Source organism: Mauremys reevesii, unplaced genomic scaffold (genome assembly GCF_016161935.1).
Source record: "Mauremys reevesii isolate NIE-2019 unplaced genomic scaffold, ASM1616193v1 Contig21, whole genome shotgun sequence".
Taxonomy (NCBI): Eukaryota; Metazoa; Chordata; order Testudines; family Geoemydidae; genus Mauremys; species Mauremys reevesii.
The window spans coordinates 518,316-532,984 of NW_024100831.1; the positions used below are offsets into that span (position 1 = coordinate 518,316).

General features: G+C 48.4%; 1 protein-coding gene across 1 annotated transcript in view; it reads left to right on the forward strand.

Annotated features, from left to right (window-relative positions):
* Nucleotides 1-4,635: 4,635 nt before the first annotated feature.
* Nucleotides 4,636-14,669, forward strand: part of LOC120393515 (butyrophilin subfamily 1 member A1-like) — a 29,779-nt gene continuing 19,745 nt past the window's right edge. Inside the window, exons 1-3 of the mRNA XM_039518112.1 lie at nt 4,636-4,659; nt 6,651-6,767; nt 11,596-11,943. Coding sequence (XP_039374046.1) covers nt 6,662-6,767; nt 11,596-11,943 — 454 coding nt within the window. The 5' untranslated portion in view covers nt 4,636-4,659; nt 6,651-6,661. The remainder of the gene's footprint in view (nt 4,660-6,650; nt 6,768-11,595; nt 11,944-14,669) is intronic.

Sequence of the window (14,669 nt, forward strand, 5' to 3'; positions counted from 1 at the left end):
AAGTTTCATTTTCAGGTAGTTTTGGCTAGCTTCCGCAAGCTATTCTTTGAGATTCCGTAGTCTTAATTCACTTAGCTGTCCGGCAGTGAGGCGGCAAGGGAGAGGTTACTAGCACAATCACCTTGCTTGCTTGGAGGCTTTATTATGTCCTCAGGTGGAGAGGTTGTTTTCTCAGTAAGATTCCAAGGCTCAGTGGGTTTGTCAGCAGACAAAGGAAAGGTTGCCACATCTTTACCTTGTCCTTCACTCCTGTTGTCTAGAAGGAGCAACAACGCCAGAAGGAAAGATAGACCGATCATCAGTCGGAGAGCCATTACAGTGAGAAACATGGGCAGGTAGTCAGTTCTCGACACTTCACAGCGGTGTTGGCAATTAACAGGATTTGATAAGGGTCTTTCAGAATGAGGCCAGAGTAGTTTCTCACTGGTGGACCTCCATGTAGATTCAGCCTTCTGGTTTCAGCAAGCAGCAGAGCTACTATATATAAAAAGACCTAACACATTTCATTAGTCTCTTGCAATAATTAAGCATTGTGTTATTTATTAAATGAATGTCCATCTGAGCCAAAGCCAGCAGGGCGCTGTTGATAGTTGCATTAGGTGCCCTGGTACAAATTGTAGAAAAGCTTAATTAGGCCTTTCAATTGGGAGTGGCCTTCAAAAGGCATGTTACCATACTAGATCTATGAAGCTGCACATAACTTATTACAATTTGTCCAATATATTAAGTTCACAATCACTGTTGTTACTCACAGGTATGCCAAAGTTTTACAGCAGTTTTGGCATTTGTCTTTTTACAAAAAATACTTTACTAAAATTAACACATACTTACAATTACAACATTTAAACATATAATTAATCTAAATAATTTTCCTTTATAAATACCCTTACCGATTGCAGGCAAAACTGAGGAATTACTCAAATTATTCCCCATATTTCCTGTATTTGTTTTATAGACAGGTCAGGTTTTAATGGTTTTTATCTTTTAACTTCTGTTTTTAAATACATGTTGATTTTTAAATGGAAAACACAATCCATTTTGGCTTTCCCTTGACAGCGTAACCGTTGATTGCATAGAGCCACCTTAAGGCTTAGTGTGGGGTACTTACTACAGCTTTTATTTGCTATTTGTTACCAAAACAGATTTAAAATCTTTTACCAAAATTTTATAACACATTAAAGTACCTTAAGGATTAAATACTAAATTCCAAAATTAACACTAGTTTCTTTTTGTTTGTTTTTACAACCCCAAAACAACACCAATTTATTATAAAACAAAGATTGTACCCACCATACGCGTTTTTAACAAAATTGACTATCTTTTATAGTCAAATGATTTTACTTAAATAACCTCTTGCCTGGATTATTCACAGACAGTCTTATTGCTTAATTTCCTCCAATAACTACAGAGTTAATTTTTAACTTTCCTTCTTTTAACTTCCTCAAACTGCGGTTGCCTGCTTGTATGGGCCCGATCCTTTTTTTCTTGCTACGTTAGTTCTTTTCATGGGCACAGGCATTGTTTCACTACCAATTTAGCAAGGAGGGTGGGCCTTTTGACTGAACCCCCATTTATCTATTTATATACAGCTATTTACATACCCACATTACATCTTGATGCATTTTATTTAATAAAAACGTTTTTCTATGTCCGGACTTGATACAATCCTCTTTTGAGGCGATAACAACACCGGTACATTATAAGAAAGAATAATAGCAGGGCTACAGACAATGGGAAAGGTAGAAAAAACAACAGCATCAACAGCATAGTAAAATTCCCTTCTCGGTCTACTTTGAGAGAGGGTTCTACTACACTTTGGGAAATGGTCTTGCTGGGTTTAGGCAAAATTTCAGCCAGTTGGGCAGCCCCAATGTGCCCAACCTGGTTGGCATGATCAGCTCACAATGCCCACAGGGAGGGAGAGACCTTAACCAGCTGTTCCTGTTGCAACGAGGAAGGGCTGGGGTAGGTCTGCTCCTGTAGAGTATCCTTCTGAAAACCTGCCAGGACCTTATTGTGAGCGGGATCAGACACATCCAGATACACACCATTTGGTGATTACAGAATTTAATTCACAAAACAAATCTTTTTGATATTTCTTACCCTCGGGGCCTGTGGGGGCTGGGCAGCAGCTTCCTATCTACTTCCTAGGACCATAATTTGGGTATATATACGTGGCAGGAGTGCCCTTCTCTGGCATGGGAATCTGCTTAGATTCCCCCATGCCCCCTGTATGGATACCGTACAGACAAGTACAACCCAGCTGAGAGGCATCCCCAAAGGGCTAAATATAAAACACCTAACAGACAGGCTAGCACAGTGGACAAAACATACAACAAAACACACCACACCCCTTTTGCCCCTCTCACCATCAGTCAGGGTGTAACTCTTAATTATTTCAGCATTCACTGGCACTTAGCTCCAATTACTGGCAGCTAGTTTTACGGCCCCTCCACTGTCTGCCTATTGCTGACGAGAGCCTTGGCCAACCTTATCTCTAGGGCCACTCTGGGGTTACTCACTTCCCAGGGTCCATAGTGGCTTCTACCTTGGGGGATCTAACCCCAAACCTATAACCGACACAAAACAACCTTCACAACACAGGCATGGCGTTGACAAGGAGTGCACCCCTGAGGTGTACAATCTTGTCAAGGTCAAAACTTCCCTCCAGGGGAAACTGCAGGGTTGGATCATCTCTGGTATACCAATTCCATTTCTTTAAGTATTTAACAGTCGACTGATTATAATTTAAATACCTATATGCAGCAGGCGTGCCTTTGGGTGGGAGCGGAAGGTCTTTTGACCCTCGGTTCCCCATACTCACTCCAGCTCGGTTTCACGCAAGCCAATCACACAAGGAATGCTTATTAGGACTGCCCCGGTTCTATCACCAGTGGCCCACTGACCTGCCCATGGCAGGAACACAAGGGAGCAGGTTCCGAGGCTCGGGATACCGCCTCTGCCAAACCTACAGGGCGAGCGGGTAAGGGGGGCGGGCTAACAGAAAAGCCCGTGGTCTCCGCACGTCTCTCTTCAGCCCTGAGCACCAGCCTTCAAGCCAACGGTGCTGCAGTAGCTTCCGAGCCAACGGTGCGGTTTCCCTGGGGCTTCCCTCCTCTCCGAGAAGGGAAGGGAGCTTATAGCTCCGGGGGGGAAACAAAGGGACCCTGCGGCCTTCGGTGAAGGCAGTGCTCAAAGAGCGGTCACAGGATCATGGGGACGTGGAGAGGGAAAAGGGTAACGGGACGGGGGACGTACATGCACCTCGACTGGTTAGCCACTCACCAAGGCCTGCCAGTCGGGGAAGCTTCCACAGTCTCTCTTCAAGCAGGGTTGTGGGGCTTGCGTTCGAGACACGCCCGGTCACTAGCTTTTGCTTCGCGGAAGGTTCGGGGCGTCTTCCCACAACAGACAATCACACTGGCCGCTTGGCCTTCACACACATACAGGCACGTTCCTGGCACAGTCGCCAGGGCGAATACTGCTCTGGTCCCTCCCGACCTGGCGGCTCCAGGACCCCCGAACCCCTAAAAAGGCGATCAGTTCCCTCGGACGAAAAGGAGTGCGGGTCCGAGGCTTGAGCTTGCCGGCACTTCCAAACAACCAAACAACCAACCAACTCCGGACTCGTTACCACACCGGGAATTACACGGGTCAAACCAACCTCAAGAAAAGGCGTCCGGCCTGCCTGATGTTAAAAGTTCAGATCCAGCTTGTGACTTACCCCAAGCCGGAGCCTACGGATCAGTCCTCCTCCAGACCCCTCCAGAGATTTCAAAAGGTCTCTTACCTTTCAGATGGGCCCGGGGTCTGGAAGGGAACCGCCCGCGGTCCTCCGATCCAGGGATGCCATCTGTGGATCCCGGACGAGCCCCCAAATTGTTGTGGAAAAATCGACCACAGCTTTGAATTTTGGATCAGGCAGCCGGAGGCACTTTTATTATAGTACAAGCATGCATGCAGGGAGAGGGTTAAGCTCCCCTCTGCCTGTTACAAATTTTACCAGGCTTATAAAGGTTAAAACCGCAAATTAGCATTTACTTAAAATTCCCTTATTTGGGAGTATCAATTGTACCATTAGCAAGCTACTTCAGTTTTCTCCCATATATGGTGTTTCCTTTTATTGTTTCTGGGCAGTTTTTTGTTGGTGGTCTGCCAGTCTTAAGACCCTTTCTTTGTGGTTACATTATACAGGCTAAAATTCATAAAGCAATCTAAAAACAAGCTGAACACTCCTTTCTTATTTCCTTCTTTTGGTTCCTCATTTTCCCTGAATGCCCTCTGTACAGATAAACATATTAAAAGCAGAAATGCAAACCTTGGCTTTATATAGAACAGTTGTCTAGACTATAGGCCTTTGGGCCTAATACAATAAATGCTGCAAGCAAATAATAACCTAGGCTGGACAGGGGGGGGCAAATTTTCCCTATCAGGTTGTTCCTTTAAGAGGAATTTCCTCTCTGCCCCGGTCAGCCAGGGATGCAGACCATTCGTTTCTGAGGCTTTTTGTTCTTTTGTTTTTGCAGAAAGTGGAAGGGACAGGAGGGGAGAGCACTCGGCCCAGTCAATTCAGCTCCAAATGTAACAACAACCATGATGAGTCCGGTCCCAACCCCCCGGCTTTGTGATGCCCTGTGTGGAGCAGGGGCAGCAGCCTCGGTAAGTGAGAGGGGGATTTATGGTGTGAACTCCCCGTAGGGAGCGGCTGCGGGTGTCAGAGACTCTGAAAGCCCCTGGCAGTGACAGGCACAGGTTTGGGCGCTCTGGGCACTGGATCCCCCGCTCCAGGGCTCGGTCTGAGGCCTGCACACACAGCACTGACCCTTCAGATGAGCTCTTAGCACCAACAGGCCTTGCTGAAGGGATTCTTAGGAGAAACCGGTGCCTCCTGACTCTGAATGTAAACCTGGCCGTGGGACTGTCCCTGCCAATTCAGAGATTGCTCTGTTCGTCTGCACATGGACTGGCTGGCAGGGCCGCCCAGAGTATTCAGGGGGCCTGGGGTCTTTGGCGGCAGGGGGCCCCCACCGCCATATTGCCGCTGAAGACCCGGAGCGGAAGAAGCTCCAGAGGCCTGGGCACTGAGAGAGTTTTCCAGGGCCCCCGGAGTGAGTGAAGGACCCCACTCCAGGGGCCCCGAAAAACTCTTGTGGGGGCCCCGCAGGGCCTGGGGCAAATTGCCCCACTTCCTCTCCCCCCCCCCCCCCCGGCGGCCCTGCTGGCTGGCACAGTGCTGGACTCCCTGTCACTCATTGGTTCTGTTCAGTGATGCTAGATGTTGATTGGCCAGTAACTGCCATGCGTAGTTTTCCTGTTGTGCTGTGGTGGGGGGGTGATGTTTGTTTGTGATTCTGCCCCCCTTCTTCCCCTTTATCATTAAGTCACTAAACTGAAGTTCCAGAGTGAGGGGGTGAAAGACAAGAAGAGAAAAACCTTTGTCAATGTATCATCCCTACCAGCCCCTTGCCAGTCTGTGGGGCCATTGCCCCGAGGGAGGGCAGGAGCTGTTACTGCTGCCACTCACCCTATGGATGTCTGCCAGGGCAGGGGGTGCTTCACCTGCCCCAAAAGCTCAGTCGGTTGGAGTCACGGGGGAGTGGTGATGGTGGTGGCCTTGAGTCTTTGTCCTGGAGTCTTGGTCTGGCTCCCTTCCTGGCCGCTCTGTGGGCAGCACTGGCTGGGGGCTGTCCCAGGCTAGGGAAAGTCACAGGCACAGTCTGGTTCACACTGACCACTGCACGGCCTGGCAGGAGCCGCATGGCTGGGTGCAGCGTGCCCTGAGTGACTAACACTAGTGTAATAAAAACAGCAGTGTAGCAGGGGGGAGCGTGGATGGTGGCTCAAGCTAGCTGCCAAGTACATACCCAGGGGGTCCAGGCGGGTTTCTTCTCAGGCAGGTAACCCGAGCTGCTGCCTGGCTTACCCCAGCTACACTGCTAGTTTTAGTGAACTAGCTCGAGCAGAGCTATCCTGTGTCCGTCTACACCACGGCAAAGCTCGCTCCCACCTGCAGTGCAGACATGCCCTGAGAGAGGTTTAATGTTACAGATCCCAGGGGGCACAGAGCCAGGGTGACCCTGCTCAGAATTCACCACGTTTGCACCAAGGCTGGAGCCAATGAGGGTGGGTCACCGACATGTAAAATTGCCAGAGCCAGGCACTCATCAGCTCATTGGGAGACCCCAGAGAGCCCTCACGTGGGACAGGTGTGATCAGACAATGGAGCCACTTTTTCCCACAACGATCAGTGGCCATTCCTACCACACTGGCTTGTTTTCCTTTATATATCCCATTCGACAGTAGTGCCTAAATGCTCCAAGCGAGATGGGGACCCCGTTGTGCTGGGCCCTGGACACACCAATAGTCAGGGACCATCCCTGCCCTGGAGAGTTTCTTACAATCTAATAGACCCAGACAGGTCCACAGGTGCAGCCATGGTGTGGGCATGTGGTATGGACTGGCTCCTGACACAGGGACATCTGACCCTTCCCAGAGCCAGGGCAGACGAGGGCTGTGGGGGAAATCCCTTCCCTTCTGGTCTATGTTGGGCAGCAGAGAGGCTTGTTACCTCCTCCCACTGCCCCGTGGCGCTGTCACTGCATCCCTCTCACTCACTCACTGTCTCGTTTGCTATTTCTCCTGTTCCCCAGACCCAGCTACGATGACGGGGAAGGTTCCCTCGTTCTCCCCGGGCTCCACAGTGAGTTCTGCTCTGCCTGGCTACGTCACTCTCTGCCTCGCCCTACAGGTTCTCAGGCTGGTGTCAGGTAGGAGCTCCGGCCTCCTCGCGGGGTTTGCTGTTGTTCTATTGCTGTTCACTAACATCCATCTTACATCACCGCCGTGTCTTATAAACCACGTCTGTGCAGCCTGCCGACAGCCAGCAACGTGGAGAAACCACAGGGCACACCTGGGTCCCCAGTAACCGTGTTTGCTGCCTAGACACAGTCTTCTTGTCAGGCCTTACTGTACACACCCTGCTGCTCTGACTAGAAGCTTTTAAGACATAGAACGTGGTGAGCACCATTACAGGGCTCACATACCATTTAAAGGGACACCGTCCAATTCCTATAGATTACACGGCTGGACCGTGTAAGACACAGATCAGACTCTTAAGCCATGAACAAATCCTGAATCCCAGACTCTCCGGTTATGAAATGAAAATGCACAAGTCATTCACACTGCACTAGGCACATCTGACTAGGGCCGGGAGCGAGACCTCATCTCACAATGGGGATGTGAGGATATTTACTGGCTTCTTCATTCTGTGCCCTTGGTGAAGACCTCACCCCCGGGGCTGCTCCCACAACTACTCAGGCATTTTGGTTCCTCCTGCTGTGGTTTCCATCCTGCTAACTTAACCAGCGCGCGCACACGCGCTCTCTCTCTCTCTCGTCTCTGCCCTGAGACCCGACCCCCCCCCCCCACCCGTTTGTGTGCAGTTCCACAATGCTGGTTCTCTGTCCCCAGCACTTTTCGATCTGCCGCCTTCTCCCTCTCCATTATCTGACCTGTAACTTTACCTGCATAATGATGATGATCAGTTTTCATATCTTTACATCTTGCAGGCCCTTACACCGTCCCTACACTGGTTGGAGAGGCCCCCGCACTGGAGCAGCATGAAAAGTCCTTGGTGTATCAGAGAACCAGACCCCCAGTATCCATTATACCCAAGGGACCCCTATTCAGAGATAACAGGGACAGTGTATAATGTTCACATGTGAACTCTGGGTGACCAGTATTGGAACCACATGCAGTATTTTGGGAACTATTGAATTAACATGAATGTGTATTTTTGTACTCCTTGATAAATAGTATCTATATGTAGCTTTATGGGCTCAGGACTGTAATCTACTCCATGGGGGAGGATGTGACGCTCTGTAACTCAGGGGAACACCCAGCACCCCATGTTCATCCTTGTAAAAATGATTGTGTGGTGTCCGATCCAAAGTTTGTCATGTTGGGTGTCTTCAGAAAGCTCAAGATGCACTGAGCGTCGTTGTTACAAGTAATGTTGTAGTGATGTTATAGGTTATAATTTCAGGTACGTAGTTATGAGGCTAAAAATGTGTCCTCATGGCTTAAAATGAGCCCTGGCAAAAACTCTCCAAGAGCAGAGGGGCGGTTCACACCTCATCAGGGCATGTATAGGACAAACCCAGCCCAGCCTCACAGGAACAAAGGACACTGGCCTAGGCAGCAACAAAGGGTCTGTTGGACACTCCAGTGAGTCACCCCCTTCCCTTGGTCAGTTTGGGACTGCGATGAGGTGATGCTCACCTGACCCTGAAGTAGGGGGGTGGGGGAACAAAGCCAGGAGGGAAGAAAGAAGATGTAAAAGGGAGAGACATTTGCCAGGCTCTCTCTCTTCCGCCTCCATCTACAGACACCGCCACTAAGCGACTGAAGCGCTGATCAAAGGGGAGAGCCTGGCTGAAGAGCAGCCAGCCTGTGGTGAGAAACGTCCAAGTTTGTAAGGGCATTGAAAGTGTTAAGATCAGCTTAGAATGTGTTTTGCTTTTATTTCATTTGACCAAATCTGATTTATTTGCCTTATAATCACTTCAAATTTATTTCCGTAGTTAATAAATCTGTTTGTTTATTCTACCTAAAGCAGTGCATTTGGTTTGGAGTGTGTCAGAGACTCCCCTTGGGATAACAAGCCTGGTACATATCAATTTCTTTGTTAAATTGATGAACTCATAAGCTTGCAGCATCCAGCAGGCATAACTGGACCACTGGAAGACGGAGGTTCCTAGGCCTGAGTCTGGGACTGGAGATATTGGCTAGTGTCATTCAGTTGCACAATCCAAGGAGCAGATTACATGCCAGAGGCTATTTCACTAGGAGGGTGGTGAAGCACTGGAATGGATCACCTAGGGAGGTGGTGGAATCTCCATCCTTAGAGATTTTTAAGACCCGGCTTGACAAACATAGTGTTTCCTAATATCCAACCTAGACCTCCCCCACTGCAACTTGAAACCATTGCTGCTTGTTCTGTCATCTGCCACCACTGAGAACAGTTAAGTTCCATCCTCCAAGTGCTTCAAAATGGATTCTTTGAGGACTTGGTCCATGATTTTGCCAGGGACTGAAGTGAGGCTGACCGGTCTGTAGTTCCTCGGGTTCTCTTTCTTCCCTTTTTAAAATATGGGCACTGTATTTGTCTTTTTTCCAGTCATCCGAGACCACCCCGATAACCACCGTGGCTCTGCAATCACATCTGCCAACTCCTTTAGCACCCTCAGATGCATTAGAGCTGGGCCCATGGACTTGTGCATGTCCAGCTTTTCTAAATAGTCCTGGACCACTTCTTTCTCCACAGAGGGCTGGTCATCTCCACCCCATGCTGTGCTGCCCAGTGCAGCAGTCTGGGAGCTTGTTCTTGAAGATAGAGGCAAAAAAATCATTGAGTACATAAGCTTTTTGCACATCCTCTGTCACTAGGTTGCCTCTCTCATTCAGTAAGGGGCCCGCACGTTCCCTTGATCTGTTGAATATCTGTTGAATTCTACATACCATCATTTCATGTGAAGTTATGAAGTATTGCTCTAGGTTTGTTACTGAAATATGTGGTAAGTGGGAGACACCCAGAGGTAGGCTTTCAATGGCAACAAAGGAGCAAGTGTCACTGTTCAGACAGGTGTTGATGGCCCATCAAGGAGAATCCACTCTCCCATAGGCTTCTCCTAGAGGGCACGCATGCCCCAGTGGCTACCAACCCCCACCTCACATCAAGCATCTTTCTAGCACCTGGAGAGAAAATATAAGTGAAGGATGATATCACATCACAACTCGGCCTCTCTGCTCCCCCCTCTGAACACGTGCAAGATAGAGGGAAGACAAAGACTTTGAACTGGGGAGATTGGTCCCCGGCTGAAAGGGATTCCAGCCAGCGGATTAAGAAGTGTGAGCTTCCTGGAATATCGGTTAGGGTGAGAAACTGCTTGATTCAAATCTTGCCTAGTCTGTGCAATTTACACTGTGATTTTATTTCTGATGTAATCTACTCTGATCTCTCTGCCTGCTACTTATAATCACTTAAAATCTATCTTCCTGTAGTTCAGAGGTTCTCAGACTTCATTGAACCGTGACCCCCTTCTGACAACCAAAATTACTACCTGACCCTAAGAGGGGGGAACTGAAGCCTGCACCCGTGTGTCCTGGTGGGGGAGGGGGAGCAAAGCTGAAGCCCAAGGGCTTCAGCCCAGGTGCGTGATCTGTATCCTGAGCCTCGCCACCAAGGGCTGAAGCCCTCAGGCTTTGGCTTCAGTCCTGGATGGTGGGGCCTGGGCTTTGACTTCGACCCTAGGGCCCAGCAAGTCCAAGACAACCCTGGCAACCCCCTTAAAAAGGGGTGATGACCCACTTTGGGGTTCTGACCTGCAGTTTGAGAACCGCTGCTGCAGTTAATGTATCTGGTCTATATTTTACCTAAAATAATGTGGTTTTAGTTGAAGAGGTTAGAGAATTTCAACCACAGGTATTGGAGCCTTCTCAAAAGTGGGAGGGCTGGGGGCCCCCACCACCTGAGGCCCCTCCCCTTCCCCCCAAGGGCCTGCCCCGCCCCTCCTCTTCCCCTGGAGTCCCCATCCCCGGCCAATCTGGAAGCTGCCAAAAGCATCCCCTGCCCGTGTCCCTGCCCCCCGGATCTCCACTCAGTGCAGGTGGAGGGACCCAGGCTCACCACAGCTGCCCACGCAGCTCTCCCCAACCCGGCTCTGGCTGGGGGGCAGGGTCTCGGAGCCGCAGCCCAGCTATGATAAGAGCTGTGTCGGCAGCTGTGGAGAGCCATGGCGGACCCTCCACCTGCCTGCAGTGAGCAGCCCCCAGCCCATATCCCCATCCCCCAGGCTCCAGTCCCAAGTTGTACCCTGGGGATCCTGTCACAGCCACCCAGCGGGGAAATTGCTTAAAGTAGTTCAGACCAGCTCCCAGAAGTCAAAGAGAACAAAGATTTTTTTTGTTAAATCCTTGATTTAAACTGAGAAGAGACCTGGGATTTTGGGCTACAAACTGACATGACCTGTTAAGCAAGAGGGCATATACCATTATAGAAATGTTTAAAGACGGCCCTACCAGCAAGTCTCATGTGCCAGATGAGAATCATTTGGTATAAGCGTAATGTGTTCAGACTTTTGATTTACGGTACATTTTCTCTGTCAGACTTTTGCTCTGCTTTGGAAGTTATTCTGTCACTAGTAACCACTTTCAAATGCTGTTCATAGCTCTGGGAGAGAAGGCAAAATGCAGGTGCTGGAGTTTTCTCAGGCCTGCTGGGAAAACCACAGTGAATTGCAGGGAGCTGTAAAATCTCAGTGTGGTGAGAGAAGGACGTAGATCCCTGCCCAGAGAGAGGTGATGGCTGAAGGCTTGAGACCTAAGGGGAGGGACGTTCCTTGAGCAGACCACAGAGGAAGTCAGAGGCCAACCCTGTGACTCTCTGCACTCCTAGACATGTTGAGAGCACTGCCTGGGTACATGGTGTTCACTGCTAGTGCAGGGCGCTCTCTTACTGTATATCTTACTGCTGAATTAATGCCACCTTCAGCCTCTCGCCGATTTAACTTCCATTGTTCATTGTACATTTCACAGCACAGTTCACAGTGATTGGACCTGACCGTCCAGTCACTGCCTCCCTAGGAGGTGAGGCCGTCCTGCCCTGCCACCTCTCCCCCAGGATGAGCGCTCAGAACATGGAGGTGAGATGGTTCCGATCCCAGTTCTCTGCAGTGGTGCACCTGTACCGCGATGGGCAGGATCAGTATGCAGAGCAGATGTTGGAATATCGAGGAAGAACTGAGCTCTTGAGGGACGACATCACCAATGGGAGAGTTTCCCTGAGAATACGCGATATCCAGCTCTCCGACAAGGGACAGTACACGTGCTTTTTTCAGTCCAGTGTCACTTATGAAGAAGCTTTATTGGAACTGCAGGTGGCAGGTCAGTAACTTGTGGTGATACTTTGAGGAGCAGGTAAGAACCCGTTGATCATCCTTCATGTAGGAACGAATGACACGGCTAGATTCTCGCTAGAGAGGATCAAGGGAGACTGCCAGGTTGGGTAAGACGCTCAAGGAAATTGAGGCTCAGGTGATCTTCAGTGGGATTCTACCTGTCCCTAGGGAAGGGCGCCAAAGGGGTGACAAGATTGTGATGATAAATAGTTGGCTGAGGGAGTGGTGTTACAAGGAGGGCTTTGGGATGTATGGGCACTGGGAGGCTTTTGGGGACAGAGAACTGTTCTCACGGGATGGGCTCCACCTAAGTAGGGAAGGAAGTAGAATTCTAGGAGGGAGGCTGGCTCATCTGATTAGAAGAGCTTTAAACTAGACATTGTGGGGAGACGGTTGGGAGAGGTCCAGGTACTCTCCACGCCAAATTTATACATTGAGAGTGAGAGCAACAGGATAACAACAGATATAGCCAGAGGGGGAGGGTTAGGTATAAGGAAGAGGGGGGGGACGGATACTAGACCGACAGGTCATACTGGTAGTACTGTGTCCCTACCAAGTTGGGTGGAAAGGGTGAGAGGAGCCAAACAGCAAAAATTAGGATGTTTGTTCACCAATGCGAGAAGCTTAGGTAACAAAATGGAGGAACTGGAGCTCCTGGTCCGAGAATTGAAACCAGATATCGTAGGAATAACCGAAACATGGTGGAACGGTAGCCATGACTGGAGTACAGGTATGGAAGGGTATGTGCTGTTTAGGAAAGACCGATGCAAAGGTAAAGGTGGGGGAGTAGCATTGTATGTCAATAATGAGGTGAAATGTAACGAAATAACTAGCAATGCAATGGATAATACGGAGTCTGTTTGGGCAATGGTGACATTGGGGAAGAAAACTACTAGAGCGTCCCCTGGGATAGTGATTGGGGTGTGCTATAGACCGCCGGGATCTAGCCTGGATATGGATAGTCTCAAAGTTAGACTCAGGACTCACAGTTTGTCAGACCACTCTGTTTTATTAGCACAGCGCTCTGCTAATAACACCCAGATAATGTGAGCACCATGCAAGACACAAACTATCTTATTTATACAGATAAAAGGGTGAGAACTTAACAAGCTAACAAAGGAAGCAGAATCAGATAAGTTTACCTGGGCTAGGCATGCATATCTTATTTCCTTACTAACTATTACCCATCTTCTGTTAATGTTTCGCCATTAGCACCATTGTTTATGCCTAATGTTTCTTTTCCTGGCACCTGTATTTCAACATTTCTTATTTCTGCTTAAAGGTACATACAACATTTCTTTAATCCATTCTTATTTTTACAATATAATTCATTCTACTTTCACAATAGAGAGCTCTTTAATGTTTTTAAGGAGGTAAATACTAATAGGAACTGTATGATCATGGGAGACTTTAACTTCCCGGATATAGATTGGGAAACAAATGCTAGTAATAATAATAGGGCTCAGCTTTTCCTAGACATGATAGCTGATGAATTCCTTCATCAAGTAGTTGCTGAACCGACGAGGGGGGATGCCATTTTAGATCTGATTTTGGTGAGTAATGGGGACCTTGTTGAGGAAATAGTTGTAGGGGACAACCTTGGCTCGAGTGATCATGAGCTAATTCGTTTCAAAATAAATGGAAGGATAAACAAAATTGCATCTGAGACTAAGGTTTACGATTTCAAAAGGGCTAACTTTACTAAATTAAGGCGACTAGTTAGGGATCTAAAGGCGGAAGACACCTGGGGTTACTTCAGGTTGAAGTTGCAGGAGCTGTCAGAGGCCTGTATCCCGAGAAAGGGAAAACAGTTCGTAGGTAGCAGTTTTAGACCGAGCTGGATGAGCAAGCGTCTCAGAGGGGTGATTAAGAAAAAACAGAAAGCGTACAAGGACTGGAAAATGGGAGGGATCAGCAAAGAAACCTACCTTATTGAGGTCAGAGGGTGTAGGGAAGCAGTGAGGAAGGCAAAGAGCCGGGTGGAGATGGACCTAGCGAAGGGGATTAAAACCAATAGCAAAAGGTTTTTTAGCCATATAAATAGGAAGAAAACCAAGAAGGAAGAAGTGGGACCGCTTAAAACTTTAAACGGAGTGGAGATTAGGGATAATCTTGGCATGGCACAATATCTAAACGAATATTTTGCCTCGGTCTTTAATGAGGCTAATGAAGGGCTAAGGAATAGTGGTAGAGGGACTGACGGGAATGAAGATATGGGGGTAGACATTACGGTATCTGAGGTGGAAGCCAAACTTGAACAGCTTAACGGAAGTAAATCAGGGGGCCCGGATAATCTTCATCCTAGAATATTAAGGGAATTGGCGAGTGAAATTGCAAGCCCGTTAGCAATGATTTTTAATAAATCTCTAAACTTGGGGGTTGTACCGTTTGACTGGAGATTAGCTAATATAGTTCCTATATTCAAGAAGGGGAAAAAAAGTGACCCGGGTAACTACAGGCCTGTTAGTTTAACATCTGTAGTATGCAAAGTCATGGAAAAAATTTTAAAGGAGAGAGTGGTTACGGACCTTGAGGCCGATGGCAACTGGGACAAATTACAGCATGGTTTTACGAAAGGTAGAGCGTGCCAAACCAACCTGATCTCCTTCTTTGAGAAAGTAACAGATTTTTTAGACAAGGGAAATGCGGTGGATCTAATATATCTTGATTTCAGTAAGGCGTTTGATACGGTACCGCATGAGGAATTACTGG